General features: G+C 39.3%; 1 protein-coding gene across 1 annotated transcript in view; it reads left to right on the top strand.

Moving 5' to 3' along the window:
- LOC139943882 (spermatogenesis-associated protein 20-like) overlaps positions 1 to 25,243 on the top strand; it is a 43,282-nt gene that overhangs the window by 3,696 nt on the left and 14,343 nt on the right. The window contains exons 5-14 of the mRNA XM_071940758.1: positions 848 to 1,002; positions 2,007 to 2,150; positions 3,222 to 3,423; positions 4,384 to 4,514; positions 5,644 to 5,748; positions 6,852 to 6,926; positions 8,962 to 9,171; positions 10,382 to 10,574; positions 12,142 to 12,310; positions 14,513 to 14,721. Coding sequence (XP_071796859.1) covers positions 848 to 1,002; positions 2,007 to 2,150; positions 3,222 to 3,423; positions 4,384 to 4,514; positions 5,644 to 5,748; positions 6,852 to 6,926; positions 8,962 to 9,171; positions 10,382 to 10,574; positions 12,142 to 12,310; positions 14,513 to 14,721 — 1,593 coding nt within the window. The remainder of the gene's footprint in view (positions 1 to 847; positions 1,003 to 2,006; positions 2,151 to 3,221; positions 3,424 to 4,383; positions 4,515 to 5,643; positions 5,749 to 6,851; positions 6,927 to 8,961; positions 9,172 to 10,381; positions 10,575 to 12,141; positions 12,311 to 14,512; positions 14,722 to 25,243) is intronic.

The raw sequence follows: 25,243 nt of genomic DNA, 5'->3' as shown, positions 1-25,243 counted from the left end.
TAATTTTCAGCATAAAAACGCACTTGGTAACAAGCAAAGGAGAGCTGTTGATAGTATAAAACATTGTGGAAATGGCTCTCTCTGAAGTAATGTATAGTTTTTGAGAAAGAGGTAACTTCTCACTCAAATAATGAAAGACTTCAGCTGAAACTTTTTATTATGGATCTGAAAGCACACAAAGTAATGCAATTTAATAGTATTCTCTTGCAAATTTGATGTCCAATTGAGCAAAATTTTTCAGTTTTGTTATCTTATGCATTTGTTGGGATTCACCAAGTGAGAAAACTGTTTTTTAACAATAACCAAACGTGTCCAGTGCCTTTAAAGGCAGTGGCCACTATTGGTAATTACTCAAAATAATTATTATCATAAAACCTTTCTTGATTACGAGTAATGGGGAGAGGTTGATAGTTTAAAACATTATGAGAAACAGCTCCCTCTGATGTGACGTACATGTAGTTTTCGAGAAAGAAGTAATTTTCCACGAATTTGATTTCGAGACCTCGGATTTAGAATCTGAGGTCTCGAAATCAAGCATCTGAAAGCACACAACTTGCGACAAGGGTGTTTTTTCTTTCATTAATATCTCGCAACTTCGACGACCGATTTAGCTCAAATTTTCACAGGTTTGTTATTTTATGCATATGTTGAGATACACCAAGTGAGAAGACTAGTCTTTGACAATTACCAATAGTGTCCAGTGTCTTTAAGTCGAGTAAAGAGGAGGCATGTAATAATAATGCTCATCAAAACACAGCAAAGATAATGAGATTAATTAAAAGTTGATTCTCAACCTATAAGGGATGTCCATCATTCACAAGTTTATATATTGTTGATATACATTTAGTGGGATACTCAACCTGTCACTGGTGCCATGTGATGGAGCGTGAAACATTTGAGAGTACAGAGATTGGTTCATTGATGAATGAACACATGGTGTGTATTAAGGTGGACAGAGAAGAACGACCTGATGTCGACCGAGTTTACATGACCTTCGTTCAGGTAAGGATTATTGGATCAATCCATGGTGACTCGCACTTTACTTGCCACAGATATAAATCCTGTGACGGTTAAACGAGTAATTGTTAAACCCTTTACAAAATCATTATCCATTTAGTACCTTAGCTACCGATTGAACATAAAACTACCGGAACTATTTAAAACTTACCCAGTCAGTTGACCTTGTGGCTAATTACTTGATATTTGATATTAAAAAGTTGCATCCCTTCAAGGTGATCCCCTGGCTACCGCTTCCCAGGTTGTATCGTAAACTTTGGTGTGATCCCTGGTTATAGTAATAATAAAAATAATAATATCAAAGTCTTATACAGCGCATGTATCCTACCAAACAAGGTACTCAAGGCGCTTATAGTATTAACATTATACAGAAAGGTTGGTTTTTGAAGTTAGGAATTCTCGGACCCAGTTATGTAGCACCCACATAAGGGTTTACAAGGTGCTACTGCGCATACAGCAGCCACAACCAGGAACACCAAGGCGAACCCCTTCTCTTTTCACTAAGTGCACTGGGTTCTTTTACATGCGCTACACAACACATGGGACCATTGACTCTATAACCCATCTAAAGGACGAAGCAATGATTAAGTGTCTTGCTTAAGGACACAAGTGTCACGGTTGGGGATTCGAACCCACACTCTGCTGATCAGAAGCACCAGAGTTTGAATACGGTGCTCTTAACCGCGCGGCCACGACACTTCCATGGCAGTCATGGGTTGAATGGCTTCTGACTGGCACAACCAAACATAGCTATTGACAAATAGGGAGACCGTCAACTTAGGGCTGGATGGCTCAGTTGGTAGAGCACCGAAACGTTAATCCAGAGGTCAATGGTTCAAGTCTCGTTCCAGTCATTTTTTCTTTGTGAACCAAACCAATGTATCAAGTTACAAGAATATTTCATTAGTCCTGGTTTCAATTCCATGGCATTGCTGATATACAGATCACTATTTTAAAAGTTATCTGATATCTGATTAACCTTTTCTTAGGCCTCAAGCGGAGGCGGAGGTTGGCCTATGAGTGTTTGGTTGACCCCTGACCTTAAACCCATCGTCGGAGGGACATATTTCCCACCAGCTGATCGATATGGTCGTCCTGGATTCGCTACAATTGTTAAAAGCATCTACAGTCAGGTCAGTAAGTATATATATAATTACTTTATTACAGGAACATGTCACATTTTTGTATGAGTCATTTCATGTTAATATTATAATATGAGAGGGCACATCTTTTTTGATGACAGGTTTTTTACTTTTGCTCTTCCCTGGACAGCCTGTGCTTGTTTTATTGTTTTGTCCGAAGAATTAAAATTTAATAAAATAAATAAATGAAATAATAATGGAATTAACAGCTCTTGTATAGCACAATAACATAATTGGTTATTGTGGTTCACAAACAAACAAAGAACAACTTCAGCAACAGGAAAACACTACAGTTGTTGTAATGTGCGATTGCACCACGTGATTAGTAATGCAATAAATTAGTCAGGCGTGACCAGGCCTAGCACCATGCAAGTTGTATTTCTGAAACCATCCTGTGTGCTGTTTGCCTCATCTAAGCTGCTCCAACCCCCAGGCTTCAGCGGTCCGACTCGCCTATCCGTTCAATATTCCCTGAATGTTGCTATAGGATATTCCTATGGCGCCAGCCACACAGATAATAGGTTTTGAGATTGCCCTGAAAGCATCAACTGTTGGTGAGGATCTTATGGTCTGTGGTAATTGGTTCCAGAGAGTTGGCACGAACACACTGCCATCAGCTATTTGTTTCTTTCTCTTTGAGATGAACAGACGAGTAATGTTCCAGTTTGAATGTTGCCCTTCCCTCGATATTCAATGTAAAGTTTGTTGCAATGGGTGCATTCATTTAGCTTCCCTGGGTCGACCCCGGTCTGTCCCCGGTGTGTTCGAATAGCTTTGACGTCATTCCAGGGGCTCACCAGGGTCGGCCCCAAGTGCCCTGCTTGTGGAGTGGGTCACTTGGGGTGACCTGAGGTGCATGACGTCACCACGAGAGGGCGAGTGTGATCGTTCGATTAGCTCATGGCAGGGGCTCACCTGAGTGAGCACCGTGGGGTCGACCCAGGGAAGCTAATCGAACGCACCCATTATCATTTTAGCCTGTGTAAAAGACTCTGCTAGGGTCCATCCATGAAGCCATTATTAGTAGTTATAATATGCATTATTATTTATTTTCTCAAACAGTGGAGCAAGGATCCTGAGAGGATGATGCAACAAGCAGACAAGATCTTACAAGCTTTACAGAAAGCAACGACCACCAAGGCTTTGTCCGATGCTGGACCGCTAGCCATGGCCTCTAGTGTCAGTTTGTGTTATCGTCAACTAGCCCAGAGCTTTGAACCTCAGTATGGAGGCTTTGGAGCTGCTCCTAAATTCCCACAACCAGGTATGTACTTCATCATGGTGACGCACGTATACAGCGCACAAACGTTACAGTGGCTACAGTTTGTTCGTTTTGTTAATTGTTCATTTCCTTTGCTCGCATGTTAAGTGGCTTGGTGAAGCTAGTTCAATCCAATACCAACCATCCACGGGTCATGTTGGTAGGTGCGCATAAGTGCTCCACCTGTTCTTATCCAGGAGTATTGAGAGAGGATTGTCATGCCTAGTTGCATGTCCGATTAACTACCATCCCCCGGTCATCAGAGAGTTGCTGTGGTTAGGTGCGCATAAGCGCTCTACCTCTACGATAGGGTTCTGTAGGTTGGGTGTTCTTATCCAGGAGTTTTGAGAGAGGAGTATCATGCCTAGTTGGGTGTTCGATCAGTTGCAAATATTGCCTGATGTTTTTGTGCGTAAAGCGCACAGGCTCGCTCAGTGGCTACAGTATGTTATTTTGTTAATTGTTTGTTTCCATTGTTCAGTATTCTGAGTGGCTTGGTGAAGTTGCTTTGTTCTAATACCAACCATCCTCAGGTCATCAGAGAGTTGCTGTTGGTAGGTGCACATAAGTGCTCCACCTCTACGATAGGATTTGTAGGTTGGGTGTTCTTGTTGGGTAGTATTGAGAGAGTGTCACGCCTAGTTCCGTAATCGAGCAGTTGTAGTCGTTGCTTTTGTTGTGTAATTGGTAGTGACATTGCTTCATTGATAAAGTTCAGTATTGGTGATTCGTTCAGGGTATCTAATGTTAAGTGCATCTGTAATAATAAAACGACTTAACACATCCCTTGCTGACGCTAAGGTAAACAATGGAAATGTGCATGCCTGTATACGCGTTGCACAATTCTCTCAATGATAGATCTTCTCTGACCTCAATGAAGGCGCTGTTTTGGGCTTGTAACGTCATATGCACAAGTTTTAATGGACGCTTCTAACAAGTTTGATTTTTCTCTTCTCTTTGTAGTGAACTTTAACTTCATGTTCAGGATGTACAGCAATAAACCAGAAAGTAAAGATAGCAAGGAAGGTCTTGAGATGTGTTTGAAGACGCTACGGTTCATGGCTAAGGGTGGAATGTACGATCACATAGCTCAGGTAAGGAAGGTCTTGAGATGTGTTTCAAGACGCTACGGTTCATGGCCAAGGGTGGAATGTACGAATGTTCTAAACATCGTGTAATGCACATACAAGAACCAATGGTTTTATGAAGCCAACTGTTAAAAAAATAGTAAAAAATACAACAAGAAAAAGGGACAATTCTTTTCTGAAAATGTTAACCTCAGACATTATTCACGAAAAATTGTTAAAATTCCTTCTGTTGGTGGAACTGTCATCCTCAAAATGCAATTTATTATTTTTCTGTCCCCTACAATTTGTTTTACATTTTGCTTTCCAGGTGCAGCAGTTGTGGTTTGAGGTTTTGTGACTGGGAAAACTGGTTGTAGTGTTGTAGTACACTGTTTTCTGATAGTCCTAATATATCTGGGATAGTGTATTGACATTTTGCTCGTACAGATAGCTCACAGTTTGAATTGGAATCGGTAGAAACACTTATTCGGAAGTCACAATGTTCAGAAAATAACTAGTTTTAAAGCACATATTGCCAAGTTGAAGGCTTGTTGAAATGTCATTGTGAAAAACAACCGTGATACAATTTAACAATTATTAATATGTGCTCTTCATTTTTGCTATGATGTTTTCATATCTCCTTTATGATGAATTCTTTTTTCAGTCACTACTTCTCAAGATTCACATGAGAACCCATATGTTTTTAGCCTGTGTATAATTGAGCCCATTTCAACCAATGCTCAATCAAACAATTGCAATGAAAAACTGTAAAGGAATTCTGTTTAGACAAAGATTATAGAGCGCCAAGATGCGGAACTGAAGCTTTATCTATTGTTGGAATGTGAAATACGCATGGGCGCCATTTCAGCAAGTGAATGTTTTGTTTCCCATTGATAGGAATGGTCATTGTCTGCACTGATCTGCACTGATCTATTGTTGTATCAAAAGAGTTACTTGCCGAAATGGCGTCCAGTGGGATTTCACATTTCAGCCCGAGTTCCGCATCTTGCGCCTTGCGGTGCTCTATAATCTTTGGTTTAGATCATCAAGTTGCATTATTAGGACATCTAGAAATACTTCTTTGTATCATTTTATTTTTCATTAGATTAAACATTTCCTATTATATTAAACATTTCCTGGTTTCTTTTCTTGTTAGGGTTTTCATCGCTACTCAACTGATGATTTCTGGCATGTGCCACACTTTGAGAAGATGCTTTATGACCAGGGTCAGCTGGCAGTCAGCTACCTCGATGCTTACCAGGTACTACAACTCACAACATTAACCCCCCTACTCTTGGTGACATTTTCCAGTCAAAAATATTGAAGGTTCAACAGTCAGCATGCTGTGATTGGTTGTTGAATTTCCATATTCCTAGAATTAAGGGGGGTCTTGGGTTCAAATCCAACCCAAGTAGCCTGTGGAATTTTTTTCTTCTTTCTACCGAGTTCAAGAACGCTTAATGACCAAGGTCAGGTGGCAGTCAGCTACATGTACTTTTGATACATTTAGGATTTGAACTGCCTCTAGCCACAGGGCAATCTTGGTGGTCTAGTTGGTAAGACACTGCTCTAGAATTGCAAAGGTCATGGGTTCGAATCCCACCAAGTAATATGCCTGTGATTTTTTTCACAGAACTCGGCCAAAGTACTGAGTGCTTACACACATTGGTGAACGGGTAAAATCATAATTAATTATCTTTTTCCCCAATGCAAATTTTACATCTCCTTAATCTGGGTAGTATTTTCCAGTGAGTTGACCAATCAATTGAAGAAAATCAACCGCACAAGTTGTGTATGCTGACACAACTGTGTACAGAGCTAACAAACTGTGAAGATGTATATGTACCATAGAGTTATATATAAGAACTAGAGCGCGCACTGGCCTATATACGCGCCCCGGTATGCGAGCAGGCGGCCATTTTCTAAGTTGACAAAACAGCTATCTCACAGCGTGTGTTTGTGCGGCCATTTTGTAAGTTGAACAAAGAGCATCGCGTGAGCATTCAATAAAAAAAACCTCAAACGTGTATTTCATATTCGACGCGCGTGCAGAATGACGCGCTTGTCATCTTGCGGTCCCGTGGCGTTTGTGCACGAAGGATCACTCGTGCGCCCTCTAGTTCTTATATATAACTCTATGATATGTACTGTATTCACCACATGATATCATATTGCAGGTTGGCAAAGTATATCTATCTGTTATCTAAAACCACAGTGGATTTTATTGAGTGGCCAGACAGTAGGAGGGTTGACTGTGTACTGTTTAGATGCATTCACCACATGATATACTGCAGGCTGACGTAGTTTATCCATACTACCACAATGAATGGACTAAATATAAATGCACTTTGTAATACATTTCAGATTACAAAAGATGAGTTTTTTGCCGATGTTGCTCGAAGCATATTGCAGTATGTATCAAGAGATCTTAGTAACAAGGTATGTGAATAGTTGCACAAAATCATATCAGTAAAATTCATTGAAACGGGTAGTTGGCTCTTGTTGGTCTTGATATACCTTTGGGTTTTTTCCTTGATAGACCCAATAACACTTCGCACTAATGACCTCACTTTTGCTAAAAATGCCTGGTTGTCAGACAAACATTCCACAACTTATTATATCACTGCGTCATTAACACGCCAAACTGCACTTAGTGTAGGGTAGCTATAGCGTAAACCTGGACACGCACAGGTGTGTGTTAAAGAAAATTGTGAACGGTTTTCTGAGATCTGGGTACAAGTCATGAGATCCCAGTCATGACACTTGGTGTTCTTAAGCAAGACACTTAACCATTGCTTTGCCTTCAGATGGGACGTAAAGCCATTGGTCCCATTGTGTAACACATGTTAAAGAACCCAGTGCACTTATCAAAAAGTGAAGGGGTCCACCTCGGTGTTCCTGGCTGGATTGGCAGCATATTGTGCCACATCGTCTTGTAAATCATTACATGGTGATACGCAAAGGAATAGACTGCAATTCAAACTTAGTCCCACATACCTTTCCTATGCGTGCTACATAAGACACCACTATTATCAATATTATCATTACTAAGCTTCTATTTTTAGCATAAGTGCGGAATACTATTCACCTTAGACTTGATTCAAGTCCCATTCTCGTGTGAGAGGTCCCTAAGCTATTACCTCAACTTACTATGAAACAACCCCATAGCAAACAGTACAGTGCGCGCTCGCCGTCAAAATGTGGTCCCGAGAATGGGACTTGACGAAGTCGTTTCTTACTCTGCACGTTGTTATTAGAAAATCTCCCCAAATGGGGAGATGTACAACACCAATGGGAGCGTGGAAGCGCTGCCCAGCCGATAAAATATTCATTATACTCTGTGACATCACAGTAGAAGAGGTTGTAAGGCACGCGTCTATACGCGGCACGCACGTGGGGCGGGTAAACTCATTAGCAGGCAAGAGGGTGTCGGTGTCATAAGTCGTTTTATTGCACTTCCCAAAATTCAAATTTTGCAAACAAAACCGACCCCAATGTATGTTACAACGTATTACTTAAATTCAAATGAACATTTAGTGCTTTCTTTTTTATAATAAATTGGTTATTAAAAAATGTATTTCAATCATCAACTAAGTACTTAACCCACAAGTGACAAATGAACTAGTCTTCTTTTTGGGTGCGTTTGATTGGTCAAAACGTATCACATAACAATGTTACATATTCATAAGTGAATATATTTACATACCAGGCGACTGCGACATCGTCAAGTCCCTGTCTTGCATGCGGAACAGGTTTTGGAATTCAGAGCATCACAAAACAGTAGTTTTCTGGGGATGTCACGGGTTTGGGACTTGAGTCAAGTCTATATTCACCTGGGCCCAATTTCATAAAGCTGTAAAGCACTAAAAATGGCTAAGCACAGAAAAATCTTGCTCAGCAGACGCATGTTTCCAGCCAAATATTGCTTGACTCTTGTTCACTGTTAATTTGTGCTTAAGCAGACAAAGTTGCTAAGCACAATTTTCTGCTAAACAGCTGAATGAAATTGGGCCCTGATGTTATCGTCACAAATCTTGGTTGTGTCATTTCGGGAATCAATGTCCCTGTTTTTTTTTTAGTGCGTTGTGCATTTTAGGTGACACAGGGTTTACATACTTAAAATTTCAAAGTTCAAAACTGGTCTGTGTGTTTATTGCAATATGCCATCAAAGTACATAGATGACATATCATTCATCATTACATCAGTTCATTACAAAACAAAGTCAAATTACATTAGGAAATTAAAAATAAAGTTTAATTTTAAGGCAGCATTTGGTTTGGGTGTAGTACTGTTTGGGTGGTCGTGCGTCAGATTTTTATCTGATCTTAGTTAGCATTGGAAAGATGATTTCAACATCATTTATGTGCAGTTTGACTAAAAAAATTGCAAGCGTACAAAGCAGACAGTAGCAGTGTTTGATGTTGGTACAAGGGGTCAATAAAAAAAACGATTTCTCTTGACTCCTCTCTACAGACAGGCGGGTTCTTCAGCGCTGAAGATGCTGATTCTTTGCCTACTGCAGACGCCAAGGACAAAAAGGAAGGAGCTTTCTGCGTTTGGGAGGAAGATGAAATAAGAAACTTGCTAGTTGACAAGATTGAGGGCAGTGATAGCGTCACATTGGCTGATGTGTTTTGTAAACACTACAATGTTAGAAAAGAAGGCAATGTGAATTTTGAACAGGTTTGTTTTTCTTATGTTAATTATTCAAAGCATTTTAAACATAGTCTATGGTAGTGGACTCAAGTTCGATAGTTTACAGAATGTTGGTTCGATTTCTTGCCTGGTGGGTCCAGAAACGTGTGTTCCTTGAGCAAAGCACGTTATCATATTTTCTTTTCTCCGCCCTTGGATACAAACTGGTATCGGCGAGAGCTGGGAGGAATCAAAGAGAGGAAGTACATGGAATAGAGCTGTTGAAATAAGGGAATCAATGTATGGTGATGAGATTTTCAACTAGTGGTTTAAGCCCAACGAGGCCTGGTTCTTGATAATTTTACCGAGACGAAGTCGAGGTAAATTATCAAGAACCAGGCCTCGGCGGGTTTAAACCACTAGTTGAAAACCGATTCAACACACCTTGATTCCAACTCATAAATACCTTTTTGGTCAAAAAAAATCAACACTTTTTGGTCAAAAAGTAAAATAAATGCAAACATTATAATTTTTCAATGATTTCTTTCAACACAACACCCCTCGCGCTATGAAATGATAAGGCCCTCGGGTAAACAACTCCTTATAAGGGAATGCTGTGAGCGTCGCGCATATCGCGTGATGTGGCACAACTGTCCCGGCCATTTGGTCTCGACCAATAGGAATGAAGAAACTGTCTTATAAGGACAGGTGCAAGCTCGTGTGTCACGCCCATGTTCCAACACTTTTTACTGGTCATACACAAAGGTTTATACACACCCACGTGACGCGCTCTCCACTAATAGGAATAGCGAAACTGTCTGAGGTATTTATGAACAGCTCTTTGTTCTACATCTCAGCAAACGAGAGTGTATGGGTTACAACAAGCAGAAATTCTGATTTCATCCTCATTTACCCTGATAGGAGGAACCAGGTCAGACACACTGGTGCCACAAATAATAATAATAATAATGAAGTCTTATATAGCGTCGGTATCCGCCACAAAAAATGCGCTCATATAGTGCTCGCTCATGATACAAAATAAACAGTTTAAAAGAAAGGAACAGAAAAATTATGTTGAGAGTAGCTGGTCAACATTTAACTTTAAAGAGGTGAGTTTTGACGGCAGTTTTGAAAGAAGATGTTGTATTTGCAGTCCTGATGTGGTAAGGAAGACCATGAAAATATCTGTAGAAAGGGCATTACTGGTTACAGACTTTCAGTGGGAACGAGGTTGTAAAGTTTTAAACCTTGTTTCCAGGATCCCCACAGAGAACTTCTTCACAAGAATGTTCTGATTGTTCGTGGTTCTCTTGGAGTGACTGCAAAATTCTTCAAGCTAGATGAAACTTCAACAGAGAGGGCGCTGTCCAAGGCTCGGGAGATTCTATACAAGGAGAGACTGAAGCGGCCGAAGCCTCATTTGGATGACAAAGTACTGACAAGTTGGAATGGTAAGAATTGCAAACCAATGTGTTGTATATTTGTATAGCTACCTTTAGATGAGCAAACCCTGTACCATTGTACCATACACATTCTTTCAGAATTGTGTAGTGTTTTGGGCCTTTTTTTCAGTTATTTTTTTTCCCCATTTTTTTTCAACCCCAAATCATTTTCAAAGTTACCCAGTCAGTTAACCTTGTGGTTAATTGTTCAATTTTTTGGATAATGATTAATATCAGGGATGTGATTTCTCCGTTTTTAACCGGAAATCCGTTTCTTTTTAAACCCCCACTAAAAACAAAAAATTTTAGTTAACAACAAATTATATATTTAATAAATTAGATCAATATCATAATAAAACAAAGATAAAACCATAGAACACTTTAAAACACTTTTGAGAAAATAGGCTTAGTTGACTACATTTCGACAACAGCGTGGTATTTAGACTTGGTTCCAAGTCTGTGATCATGCTTAGTCTTCCTGATATGTTATTGGCTAAAACAGTGCCCTCTCGTGGATAAACCTCCATCACTGGAGCGAGTTAGAGCGTGGTAGCAATTACCGCACTCTCAGACTTGAAATCAAGTTTCGTGGTATATATTATGAGACCGATCAGAGATAATTTTTAAAAAACGGACGCAAACCTGAAACTCTTTTTTTTCCGGGCGATCGTGCACAAAGTGGTTTTGTTCGTGCTGAAATGCTTTGCACAAAAATGTTTGCATAATCAGATCAATCTTGCAGGAATAGTTTGTGCAATTGCCGATAGTGCAGGAATGGTTTGTGGTTTATGCAATCGGCTTATCTATTTGAGCATGAATAGTTTGCGCAATTTGCCGATAGTGCAGGAGTAGTGTGCGCAATATGCCTATAGGTATATCGCAAAATGAGATTGTGCATGAAATATTTGCGCAATTTGACAACAATGCAGGAATGATTTAGGCAATTTGAAGAAAGTGCAGGATTGGTTTAGCCACTGGACAAAATTTAACCCGGTGAAGAACCCTGAAACCCCTGTTCATTTTACTTCAATTTAGTTCACACGAAAGTTACATGTACTCACCTCAAACAGAAACTTATTTTCATCCCAGCACCTTCACAGTAAGTCAATATCAGTCAGTCGTCTTTATTTTCAATGTTATTTTGACTCAAGATTTATTGTCTCCATCCTCTTATTCTTAAAGGCACTGGACATGTTTGGTAATTGTCAAAGACCAGTATTTCTATTTTTGGTGTATCCCAACATATGTATACATACCTGTGACAGTTTGGGCTCAGTTGGTCATCAAAGTTTCAAGAAAATAATGAAAGAAAAAACACCCTTTTTACACATTTTTTGTGTGCTTTCAGATGCATAACAAAAGGTTTCAGGTCTGAAGTCTTTTAATATTTGAGTGAGAAATTACCTCTTTCTCAAAACATGTATGCGTCAGAAATGTTTTAAACTATCAACAGCTCTATCTCCATTGCTCATTACGAAGTAAGTTTTTATTTCAACAATTTTTTTGAGTAGTGAGTAGTTACCAACAGTCTACTTCAAGGTGATCTTCAAATGGTTTAAATCTCTTCATTTGGCAGGTTTGATGATTTCTGGTTTTGCTCGAGGAGGCCAAGTCCTTGGGGATGCTAGCTACACAGCCCGGGGCATCCAAGCAGCAACCTTCATTAAGGAGCATCTTTATAATGATCAGAAAGGATGCCTTATAAGGAGCTGTTACACTGATAAACAAGGGGAGGTCACTCAAATGTAAGCAAACATGAACAACAGATTTTCCGAGATTCGCCCCCTCCTCCCACATCTCAATGTGTTCACTGTCAATTTAATGAGGCTAGACCAAGGTCAAATATCATGCTCAAGGTTATCTCTCTTCACTTTTTCAAATCCATGACTGCCCATACTCCCTTCAAATCCATGACTGCCCATACTCCCTTCAAATCCATGACTGCCCATCCTCCCTTCAAATCCATGACTGCCCATCCTCCCTTCAAATCCATGACTGCCCATACTCCCTTCAAATCCATGACTGCCCATCCTCCCTTCAAATCCATGACTGCCCATACTCCCTTCAAATCCATGACTGCCCATACTCCCTTCAAATCCATGACTGCCCATACTCCCTTCAAATCAATGACTGCCCATACTCCCTTCAAATCCCTTGATGCCCATACTCCCTTCAAATCCATGACTGCCCATACTCCCTTCAAATCCATGACTGCCCACACTCCCTTCAAATCCATGACTGCCCATACTCCCTACAAATCCATTACTGCCCATACTCCCTTCAAATCCATGACTGCCCATACTCCCTATAAATCCATGACTGCCCATACTCCCTTCAAATCCGTGACTGCCCATACTCCCTTCAAATCCGTGATTGCCCATCCTCCCTTCAAATCCATGACTGCCCATACTCCCTTCAAATCCATGACTGCCCATACTCCCTATAAATCCATGACTGCCCATACTCCCTTCAAATCCGTGACTGCCCATACTCCCTTCAAATCCGTGATTGCCCATCCTCCCTTCAAATCCACGACTGCCCATACTCCCTTCAAATCCATGACTGCCCATACTCCCTACAAATCCATTACTGCCCATACTCCCTTCAAATCCATGACTGCCCATACTCCCTATAAATCCATGCCTGCCCATCATGCCCATACTCCCTACAAATCCGTGACTGCCCATACTCCCTTCAAATCCGTGACTGCCCATACTCCCTTCAAATCCGTGACTGCCCATCCTCCCTTCAAATCCACGACTGCCCACACTCCCTTCAAATCCATGACTGCCCATACTCCCTACAAATCCATTACTGCCCATACTCCCTTCAAATCCATGACTGCCCATACTCCCTATAAATCCATGCCTGCCCATCATGCCCATACTCCCTACAAATCCGTGACTGCCCATACTCCCTTCAAATCCGTGACTGCCCATACTCCCTTCAAATCCCTTGATGCCCATACTCCCTTCAAATCCCTTGATGCCCATACTCCCTTCAAATCCATGACTGCCCATCCTCCCTTCAAATCCGTGACTGCCCATACTCCCTTCAAATCCCTTGACTGCCCATACTCCCTTCAAATCCATGACTGCCCATACTCCCTTCTAAGCTTTGATGCCATCTCCCTTGTGGTGGACTAGTCACGCAAACTAGCTGGTGAGAGAGCGTTTTTCACTGCTGTCTCCCGCCTATAGAACGGTCTACCTGTCCCCATTAAAACACTTAGACTATTCTGTCCTTCAAAAAGGGTCTTAAGACTCATCTGTTCTGCAATCTGTAGCTGGTTCTTCCCATTATTTTGGTCTTTCTTTTCTGCCTTACATCCTTTGGTAATATGGCGCTAAATAAATCCATTTATTTTTATGGAACCGCTGAGCAAGTATTTGTTTTTGTCTGCACCATGAACGTCAAGACTTGAAGGATACTGGCATCTTATCAGTGTTCTTCTTCTTCAAGACAATTATTTCTATTAAATGTTTCCTTGGATAGTCTGCAAATAATGTATAAATGAAACTGAACAACTTTATGTCTGTATTTAAACAATCCATATCATTAGCCCCAGTTTTCTTAGTGAATTATTGGCTGTGAAATCTACTTCTCAAACTCTTTGTTTATTTTCCTCTGGTGTGGTATATTTAAACCAGCCAGTAGCCAGAACTAAATACTAAGGTGATCGTTCATTCTCTATAAATGCCCCTCGGCAGCGATTCAATTAACCGATTCAATTGAAAGTTTTTTTAAAATCTTATTTGAAAACTTACCTTTTGGTTGATTTTTAATGTTTAAAATTCCTGTTTTCTGTTGTAACAATTGTTTCTTCTGATTTTACTTAGAATTTAGTATTTTTATTGATAACTATTATTATCTAATCTGAAGTGATTAAAGTCCCCGTACATTTTATCAATTTTGTAGATAACATCTTCCTTGTATTTATTTTGAAGATCTGAGCCTATAGAGGGATTCGTTGATGACTATAGCGACCTCATACGCGGTCTTCTTGATCTTTATGAAACCTGTTATGACCAGTCATGGCTGGATTGGGCCAGTTCTCTCCAGTCCAAACAGGATGAGCTATTCTGGGATGCAGAGCATGGAGGTTATTTTGGAGCTTCAAGTAAAGATCCATCCATCAAGTTGAGGTTGAAAGAAGGTAAGATTTTTTTTGACCAATTAAACCAGATTCACAAGATGTTCTGGCCAATAACTGTCCTTTTTAATAATACTAACTATAGTATATTTCAGGTAGTAAAACTAAAAATAATTTGGGATGGTAATCATCCTTACTCGCAGCTAAGAGCTGAATTGCGAAAGACGCGGCTAACACATGTTCGAGAAGCAGGCATGCAAGGGTGCCTTTGGCAGCCAGCCCCATCAACCCATTATGACCACAAAGCACAGCCAGAGATCGTGAGATGAAACTAAGGATGCCTTATAAGTGAGCTTAATCACAGTAGCTCTCAAGCCCGAGGAAGCCTATAAAACAAGGATGCTGTATGCCTTTAAGTGTGCTCACGGTTAGCAGTGCTATGAATTGGAAATCGTTCAGTAAGCACAGAATCGGCCGTTCAGACTCTTAGATCAGGGGTGGATTTCACAAGGAGTTAAGACTAGTTTTATTTTGAGATAGGAAGCATTACTCGTCCTAACTTAGGACTGGCCTTAAGTTTTTATTAAGGGAATCAATGTGTGGTGAAGAGGTTTTCAACTAGTGGTTTAATCCCAACGAGGCCTGGTTCTTGATAATTTTACCGAAACGGTAAAAAAACATCAACACTTTTGGTCAAAAAGTAAAATAAATGCAAAAATTATAATTAGTTAATGATTTCTTTCAACACAACACCCCTCCAGCTATGAAATGGTAAGGCCCTCGGGTAAACTACTCCTTGTAAGGGAATGCTGTGCGCGTTGCGCGTATCGCGTGATGTGGCACAACTGTTTCAGCCGTTGCTCTCGACCAATAGGAATGAAGAAACTGTCTTAAGCACAGGTGCAAGCTCGCGTGTCACGCCGATGTTTCAACACTTTTTACTGGTCATAAACAAAGGTTTATACACACCCACGTGACGCGCTCTCCACCAATAGGAATAGCGAAACTGTCTGAGGTATTTATGAATAACTTCTAAAGAGTCCTAGGACTATTCCTAAGTTAGTACTATCTTTGTGAAGTCAACATTAACCCCTGTGTCCCTGACCCTGTGCTACAGTCAGATATTTGTAGGGTGCAACATCAAATCCATCAAATGCAAGCAAAACCATGTCAAGGGTTTTGAAGAATTTAAGTTACAAATGTTTGAACAGTTTCACAAACTCAAAATGCTTTACCTATCCCCCTCCCTCTTCCAGTACCCCCCCCCTCTTACTTGTCTTTGGTAGCACGTCTAACCCCTCCCATCCTTGCCCTTTACAATGTACAGACCAACACCAGCATTGCGATCACGTTAGCCCCCCGGATCAAGTTAATAGAATTACAAACTGCATAATCCATCGCATGCCTCGTGTCAACTCAAAAATTGTCTGAATGTGACATCTGTCAGTATAATCCGGAGATAAGTCAACGAAGGAACACAGGCATTCTTAACCCCCCTTCCATTTCTCTTCCTTTGCATTTCTGTCTTTCAAGAAATTCGTTAAAGGGAGATAGTTCATCTGGGCGTTAATTAGAGTTAACAACGATCCTCTATAAGCTAAAGTAGTAGTCCCAATCGATGGTCTATCTTCCGCCCCAGGTAGTAGTTAATAAAAGCACGACAGTTCTTTTCAGAACTGAGAAGTCTACCGGAAATCCAAAAACCTACTTCGCGGTAGTAGAATATACAGCAAGACAGTTCTCTAAAGAACAAAATCTACCTGGCAAGAAGATACACCCATGGTGTTACCACAAACCAGATGTGTAATTAAAGGAAAGGAATCTGTATGGTAATCACCCGTAAAATATAATGGCAATAACAACTGACATGTATTTGTTAGAAGTACAGTAGCTTTTGATAGTATAAAGTGTTGAGAATCATTTCACTTTGGAGTAATGTGGTTATTGAACAAGATTTTGAATCTGAAAAGAATCTTTGTCAGGAAAATTTCTCAGATTGTGTATGCCAAACGCGGATTATTCTTTCTGCATGGGCAAAATCAAACTGGACTTTCGGCGATATTTCAAAAATGTTATCACCTTTTGAAATGAAACTTTCACAGGTTAGTTTTATTGTATGTACAGTATCTACATTTATATGGGATTAAAACAATTGAACACGTAATGATTTATTCATTAAATGTTTTGGGTGAAACATTTTCCAAACCATATTACTTCAAAGGGAAATCTTTAAAAAAGAATAGTTTATTCTATCAACAGCTGCAGTGCTTCTCTCGGTTAGTTTTTATGGTTATTAATGTTTGGAGTAGTTACCAACAATATGAACCTACCTTTAAGCCTTCGTTGTGGCGTTATTTTTTTACAAAATCAAAGTATATCAAAGAAACAAGAGTTAAGGTAGGGTCAAATACTCAACAAATTAATGGACCATAAAAACTTGGTGATCAAGAATCAATGCAGCTGTTGAATGTTGATAGTAGAAACTTGTTTGAGAAGTAATTCCACTCAAAGTAATATTATGGTTTGGATTATTTTTCACCCAGAAACATTTGAATCTGTAACTTCAACAAAATCAAAATACATCAAAGAAACAAGAATTGAGGAAGGGTCAAATACTCAATAAATTAACGGACCATAAAAAACTTGGTTGAGAAAGAATCACTGACAGCTGTTGGCATTTTGAGAAATGATTCCCTTTAAAGATTAAGGTTTGGATCATTTTTAACCTAGAAACATTTGAATCTGAGAAACGTTTCATGCATGAGATGCTTCTTTGGTTTCTGAGAGTTTGTGTCTGTTGCCAGAGATGTTATTATTACTGTGGCTGTCACTTTGCTGAATGTAGACGGATGTGACATTCTTATGAAAATATCTTGACAGCTTTCTGCTGTTTTCTCAGCTACAGATTCAGCTGAAACTTTCTTAAGTGACTTTTATTGTATCTTTCTTTATAAGTTTACCTAGAACACAAAGTAATTCCTCAATCTTCAATTCAAACGACAGCTCAAAACACAGCTCTTCAAACAAATATCTTAAATCCTGGACTCTTGACTTTAGGAACTGGCGCCATGGAATGGCATTTTCTTTGTCAGATACTGTGCGTTCTGTAAGTGCTGTATATTATTATTACCTATAAATCAGCTTTACGTTGACCATTTGAAACCAATCTGTGATCCTATACCTTTAAAAGGTGATAGTTTGGGGAATTTTACATCTTGGTTGCAGGCCTGATAGTTCACGGAGGCAACCCAGGCGATTGCCTCAGTGCTCTATGGCCTTGGTGCCCTTCAAATGGTCCAGTAGAAATTTACAGTTTCCTCATAGGGTGCCCTCTACTAAGGAGAAAATGTCTTGGTTCCCTTCAAAAACGAAGCATACAGGCCTGTGGTTGGGTGACAATGTTTTGGATATTAGCATCTCTGATCATGAACAAACATTACATAGTACATGTACGTCTACAATCCCTTTAATACTTTGACGTGGCCTTGTAAACTCAAGTGATACTCCAGAACTATCCAGTGCCAGTAATCTATCTGTCTTTATGTCAGAACCAAACTGTCACTACCAGCATCGTGTTTATAACCGCAAGGCAGTGTGCTGCATTCCTGGCAAGTTGCCGTCTTGATGGATGCCATAGCACAGGATGTCAATTGATCACTGGTGGCTCGTTCTTTTCCCAAGAATCCTTAATTGCTACTCATTAACGAGACGATTAAAAAAACATGAGCGGAAGCAATATCTGCTCATGCCAATTGGATTTGTCATATTCAGGTTAGATCGTTAATGATGTGGCAATAACAATGTAGTGTGTATCAATCTCTTGATGCGATGGAACAATAGTGGAAATGCTTGACTTTTAATTTGCAGTCATTAACAGTGATATGTGTATCACTCTGTTGTGAAATCAGTCAGCAATCAACAGTTCAAGATGAAATATCTGAAGTGGTAGCTTCAAGAATGCAGGATTAGTAATTTCAAGAAAACATTTCTTGGAAGTATGATTCTGTTTGATGAACAAAACTTAAGTCTCTTATTTTGTGGTTGCTTTAAAGTACAGATTAGAAAACAAAATAACAGATTTTAAGGCGTCTCTGCCCTCCAGTCGCTCTTCCCATCCCTCCACCAGGAGGGCCAGTCACTTTTTTTTTTCTTTTTTTTTTTTCTTTCTTTTTATGCAAGTTGCCAGACACACAGGGCTTGAAGGCCACTTCAAGGTGTGGGCTACAATTATTTTATTCCAGAGGTCGTTGCCACCTACTCCTAGGGCTGAAACAGGGTTACCCCATTTTGCAGTCCATACGGATGTAGGCCTGGGTATCATCAATCCGAAGCCTGGCCGATAGAGCAGAAAGCACTACCTCCCCAATTTACAATGGTATCATAAGATATGTCCAAATCTTTCATGAAGTATTTATAAACGGGGGGGGGGGGGGGGGGGGGGGGGGGATTTTATCATTCTTAATAAGCCTTTTTGAGGTATGGTAGACGTGATAGGAGTGTACTGTTTGGTTTGGGTGTATACACACAAATTTACCCAAACCTTAAAAAGTTGTAACATTGTGTCCCCCATATCTCATAAAGGCTTATACAAGTTTATCTTCAATTTTATCCCCCAGGTTCATTAATTAAGGGAATATAAATATTGACATCTTAATGATAATAATGGAAACTTTTATAACGCCGGTATCCGCCGCAAGCGGCGCTGCTCTACAAAGCCTCCAGCCAGCCTTATGAGTAAGCAGAAACTTTAAGTTATTGCTTGGGCACAAGGGGTGCAACCATTTGCATTAGGGGGCACTTCTGGCCAATTTAAAACTGGAGGTTTTGTTACCGAGTCTCTTTTTGAGTGCTCTTGATATGCCATTTAGTAAATACTATTTTTTTATAAGATAATCTGACGTGGAAGTAAAGAGCAAATACCACACAACATTTGAGTTTTATTGTTTTATTTATATTTTATACTAAAATGTTCTGGTAATTTGTAACCAAGTTTTCAAATAAGGGGGTACGGATATCAATTGAGGGGCATGCCCCCCCCCCCCCCCTCCCTCTCTTATCTATAGACTGTGCAAGTCTCGCTCGTAGCGAAAATGAGAACTTAATTCGAAAAAAAGTATATTTTTGTACAAAACCAAATTGTATTGAAATTGTTATTTGTTAAAAAATCCTTAAAGATTATTATTTTTAACGTACTTTTTGTATAATTATTATTTTAATTCGTGTACATAGTAATTGTTTTGTTTAAGTTAACGTAAATATTATACATTTATCGGGACGAGGATCGCTGTTCGACATCGACCTGGATGGTTTTTCTAACAAACCCCGTTTGTGAATCACGTCCAATTGGTGCGATCATCACATAGGTTCAGCGATAATGGGAACGTCAATTGGGTAATATTCTTAATTGTTTAGAGTAAACCGGAAACTGGAGGTCAAGTTTTTTTCTTTAGTTTTCTTCGTTAATTTGTTGAATTGATTTTACTTTTCTGTTTTTAATCACTTATTTTTACATTCCCAAGAACATATTCACTTTTTAGAGTCATAACTTATGTAAACTAAAATTATTGACAGAACAAAATCTCCCAAACGTAAAACTCCATTAGGTTGGGACCACAATGGTCCCGGAAGTTCAATTTCTCGCGAGACTTGCACGGTCTATACCACTGAAAGTGTGAACTGCCTCCCCGAAATGGCAGTTGATGAAAATAGCATTGCTTTTTTTATTCTCTGTAATGTGTAACCTCCAAGTTGATGGATTGGTGTGTTTACGTCCATCTGTAGAGCGTAAAAAAGATTTTATATTTCTCTTCCACAGAACTGTTATGTCTTCCCTTTAAAGCCAATGTTTCAGCGTCTCAGAAAAACATTTATGACCCAGGGCTAATTTTCTGGGAGGTCACACTCTGCCTACTGACATCCCTCCACAACAAATCACTAGCAACTTGATACATCTTACTCTAAATAAGAAATATCACTGACACATTCATCTTGTGAGGAATGCAGAACCTTAAGTGGATATCTCAAGGTTTTCAAGTTGTCTTATCTTTACTTCTTTTACATCTCAGTGCCTTTGTTTGTCATCTCAAAGGCCGTTGAAAGTTGACAGTTTATTTCTTGTCATTTGATCTCGGAAAAATTTGCGAAGGGCAACTTGCCAGTAATGATTGTCTTATCTTTTCTTTTTTGCCCCGCGCCATTCCCATAATGTGTACCCTTGCATATGTTGTCAAGGCGACATGTCTTGTTCTTGGAGACAGATATCAGGCCAGTATGCTTTGTTAGGGCAAGGGCACCGAGGCATTTTCTCCTGGGTAAAGGGCACCCTATGAGGAAAATGTAAATCTTTACTGGAGCATTTCAAGGGCACCAAGGCAATGACCAGGGGGCATGGAGGCAATCACCTTCATTGCCTGCATGAAGTATCAGACCTGAGATATGTTTTTATTTTGTAGTCTGGCTGGGTAGTCTAGAAGTACTTGCCCCAGAGAAGTTGTGATTAATTAGCCTGAAAAGTCTATTCATAAATACCTTAGACAGTTTCGCTATTCCTATTGGTGGAGAGCGCGTCATGTGGGTGTGTATAAACCTTTGTTTATGACAAGAAAAAAGGGTTAAAAACATGGGCCTCAGCCTGACACGTGAGCTTGCACCTGTGCTTATAAGACAGTTTCTTCATTCCTATTGGTCGAGACCAATGGCCGGGACAGTTGTGCAACATCACGCAATACGCGCTGCGCACACACCATTCCCTTATAAGGAGTCGTTTACCCGAGGGCCTTACCATTTTATAGCTGGAGGGGTGTTGTGTTGAAAGAAATCATTGAACAATTATAATTTTTGCATTTATTTTACTTTTTGACCAAAAAGTGTTGATGTTTTTTGACCGAAAAGGTATTTATGAATGGGAATCAAAGTGTGTTGAATCGGTTTTCAACTAGTGTAAAACCCGATAATTTACCTCGACTTCGTCTTGGTAAAATTATCAAGAACCAGGCCTCGTTGGGTTTAAACCACTAGTTGAAAACCTCTTCACCACACATTGATTCCCTTATTAAAGCCTACACCGTATGGTAGGTCAGCCCTTTTACTCAATAAAATTGTCCTGCTTTTTTTTCAAGGACCAAATATCATGCTTGTTGATAGAAAATGAAGACCCTGTGACATTGCATGAACTTTCCCTTGAATAATATCTTGTGCCTATTTTTAGAGTCTTGGAGATGCAAAATAATGAACAACAACAGCTGTGTAGCTGTGCTTAAGTTTTGTACAATAAACAATTGTATCCTCCACAATACTTGTATCGAAATTTACAACTTTGTAATTACAAGATCTGTTTTTATCTATCAATTGAAATTCTCTTTCGTAATATAGTTCTGAGAAATGAAGTCATTATTTTGTTTCCAACATCTACATAGTCCAGACAGTTGGCATCATTTCAGTGGATGTAATTAATTCCGTCGGTCTAGTCTTCGGGAATAACAGACTCAGCTTGACTCAAGATCACGTATCTCACCAGGTTGGAAAAGTTGACAGCGACATGTTATTAACTTGGCACCTGGTCCAATATAACATACCTGACGACTGGTCCAATATGTAACATATATATACCTTTCATAGGCTTTCCTGATGAGTTAAAGGGAGGGTAGACCTTTGGTTTTTGGAACCGTTCGATTGTTTTAATACTGTAGATGATACAATAACAGGCCTAATACTTGCCTCCATGCCCCCCCCCCCTGGTCATTGTCTTGGTGCTCTTGGTACAATTTCCTCATAGGGTGCCCTTCATCACGAGGGAGAAAATGCCTAGTTGCCCTTGAGATGCTCTAGTAGATTTACAATCTCCTCATAGGGTGCCCTTCATCACCAGGGAGACAATGGCTTGGTGCCCTTGAAATGCCCCGGTAGAATATTACAATCTCCTCATAGGGTGGTCTTTACCAAGGAGAAAATACTTTTGTGCCCTTGAGATGCTCTAGTAGATTTACAATCTCCTCATAGGATGCCCTTCAACCACGGAGACAATGCCTTGGTGCCCTTGCCCTTTCAAAACTGAAGCATACAGGCCTACAATTAAACTAACACCTTCAAATTTCATATCCAAAGATGATCACCTATTTGAGATATTGCCGAAAGTCTGGAGCGATTATGTCCACACAGGAAGAATTATCCCTATTAAAATAGGAATACACAATCTGAGACCCGTTTTACGCAGTATTGTTATTTAGATTCAAATTTTCAAGACACTGGACACTATTAGTAATTGTCAAAGACCAGTCTTCTCACTTGCTGTATCTCAACATATTATGCATAAAATACCAAACCTGTGAAAATTTTAGCTCAGTTGATCGTTGAAGTTGCGAGATAATAATGAAAGAAAAAACACTTTTGTCACACATGTTGCTTTCAGATGCTTGATTTCGAGACCTCAAATTCTAAACTTGAGGTCTCGAAATCAAATTCGTGGAAAAATACTTCTTTCTCGAAACCTACATTACTTCAGAGGGAGCCGTTTCTCACAACGTTTTATACTATCAACCTCTCCCCATTGCTCGTTACCAAGTAAGCTTTTATGCTAATAAATATTTTGTGTAATTACCAATAGTGTCCACTGCCTTTAAATACTTATATATTTTTTACATTACCACATTACTCCGAAGGGAAATGTTTTTCTTTAAATGATCTAATGCTGCTGTAGGCTTCTAACCAACGGTTTTTATTGCCATTAATTTTAATAATAATAATAATAATAATAATAATAATAATAATAATAATAATAATAATAATCATGGGCATTTATAGTGCACCGGTATCGATCTAAAGATGCTTATGGTGCAGTGACACATTAAACGGGAAAAGTTACAAAGTCCTCATTAGGTGAGTCTTGAGGGAAGATTTGAACAAAGCTATTGATGGAGAAAGTTTAACATGATCCGGCAAGTCGTTCCATAATGAGGGGGCAGCAGAAGTAAATGATATTTCACCCCATGAAGTTTTGGCCAGGGGTTTCCTCTTTAAAAGAGTGATTGCCAAACGTATACTACCTTCCCTTTAAAGCCATTGGACACTTTCGGTAAACAGAATTGTCAAAAGGCCCACACTTTGTGTATCACAACTTATATGTAAAATAACAAACCTGTGAAAATTTAGGCTCAATCGGTCATCGGAGTCAGAGAAAATAACGGGAAAACCCACCCTTGTTTCCGCATGTTTCGCCGTGTTATGTGTTTAAAATAAATCTGTAACTCTCGATCGAGAATTGATAATTGATTAAATGTTTTCTCAAAAAGTAAAGCATTTCATGAAATAATATTTCAAGAGAAGGCTTTCACCATTACCTTCTGTAAACCCTGTTTGTTATTTGTAAATCTGTGAACTTTTATTTTCCCTTTAACTACAGCGACCTCTCAGCTATATATTTGGCACAATAAGAAAATAGCTTGGCAGGTTTACCTGAGAGGTTGGGGCTGATGTTATTATATCAGCTGTTATCATCAGATTGATCGACCTAAGAGAGAATCAAATCAAACCAAACAAGTTCTCACTAATTTGCTGAAGCGGAAGTTTTAAAATATGTCTGCGTACAGGCATCAACCTCAATTTGAAAGGGTTTGGTACTTTTTGTACGACATAATTGAAAATTTAAATTTGGTTTAAATGAAAAGAGACAAAAATACCCTGGCCAGGATCTTGAATTTCATTTCTGATTCAAACCACAAAGTTAAAGTTGTTTGTTTAAGCCAGGAAAGGTCATTGGAAATTACTGATGTTGGAGACCTTTGAACTAAAATATCTGGTTTAATTGAGGCATTACTTTGTTCTTCAGTGTAAAGATTATTATGAAGCTATTTAATATTTAAAAATTGAATTTTTGGGCTGGTGTATGGGTCCAAATTTTTTTTAATAACCACAAACAAAAAATTTTTTTAATTGATTATTCTGAAAATACACATTTTTTTAAATATCTCATATTGATATTGTATTCTGAGATTATATCCTTAAATAAAAACTACCAAGAACTATATAGTTAATAGCAGCGAAAAAACTTTTTTTTTATGACTTTATGCTCAAGAAAGCAGCGTACGATTAGAAAGCTGTCTGGCTGTATGCAGTAAATGGTACTTTGGTTGCTGACTTTTTTCTGCTAAGCAAACATTTTTCTATGCTTAGTATTTTTGTGAGCCTATCAGCTCTTTATGAGATGGGGGTCCATGATTTGGAATTGTTGATCCGGATAGAGTTGGTGTATTGCCTTTGGCAGACAACAGTCTCTAACCTGGAGTTACCTCGCCAGGCTCAATTAAAGTGTCATTTTGAAATCTTGATAAATTCCAGTCATCAGTGTTTATTAACATAAACATGAAGTAACCACGCCTTTGGCGCAGTGCCCATATTTGGTAAAATGCATGTCAGATTTCTTACACCAAGGACCAAGGTTCGGATAGAAGCCATAGAAAGGATCAGCGTGTTTTTGTTGTACTTGTTGGTCAGCTTGTTTTGTTGTCCTCTTTGAAAATATCCACAGTAATGCTTGTTTCCAATTGCAAACAAGTTGCTTGAAGTTCACACACGCAGTGCATTTCCAGTA

This window comes from Asterias amurensis, chromosome 11 (assembly GCF_032118995.1).
Source record: "Asterias amurensis chromosome 11, ASM3211899v1".
Lineage (NCBI taxonomy): Eukaryota > Metazoa > Echinodermata > Asteroidea > Forcipulatida > Asteriidae > Asterias > Asterias amurensis.
This window is presented reverse-complemented; position numbering and strand designations above follow the sequence as displayed.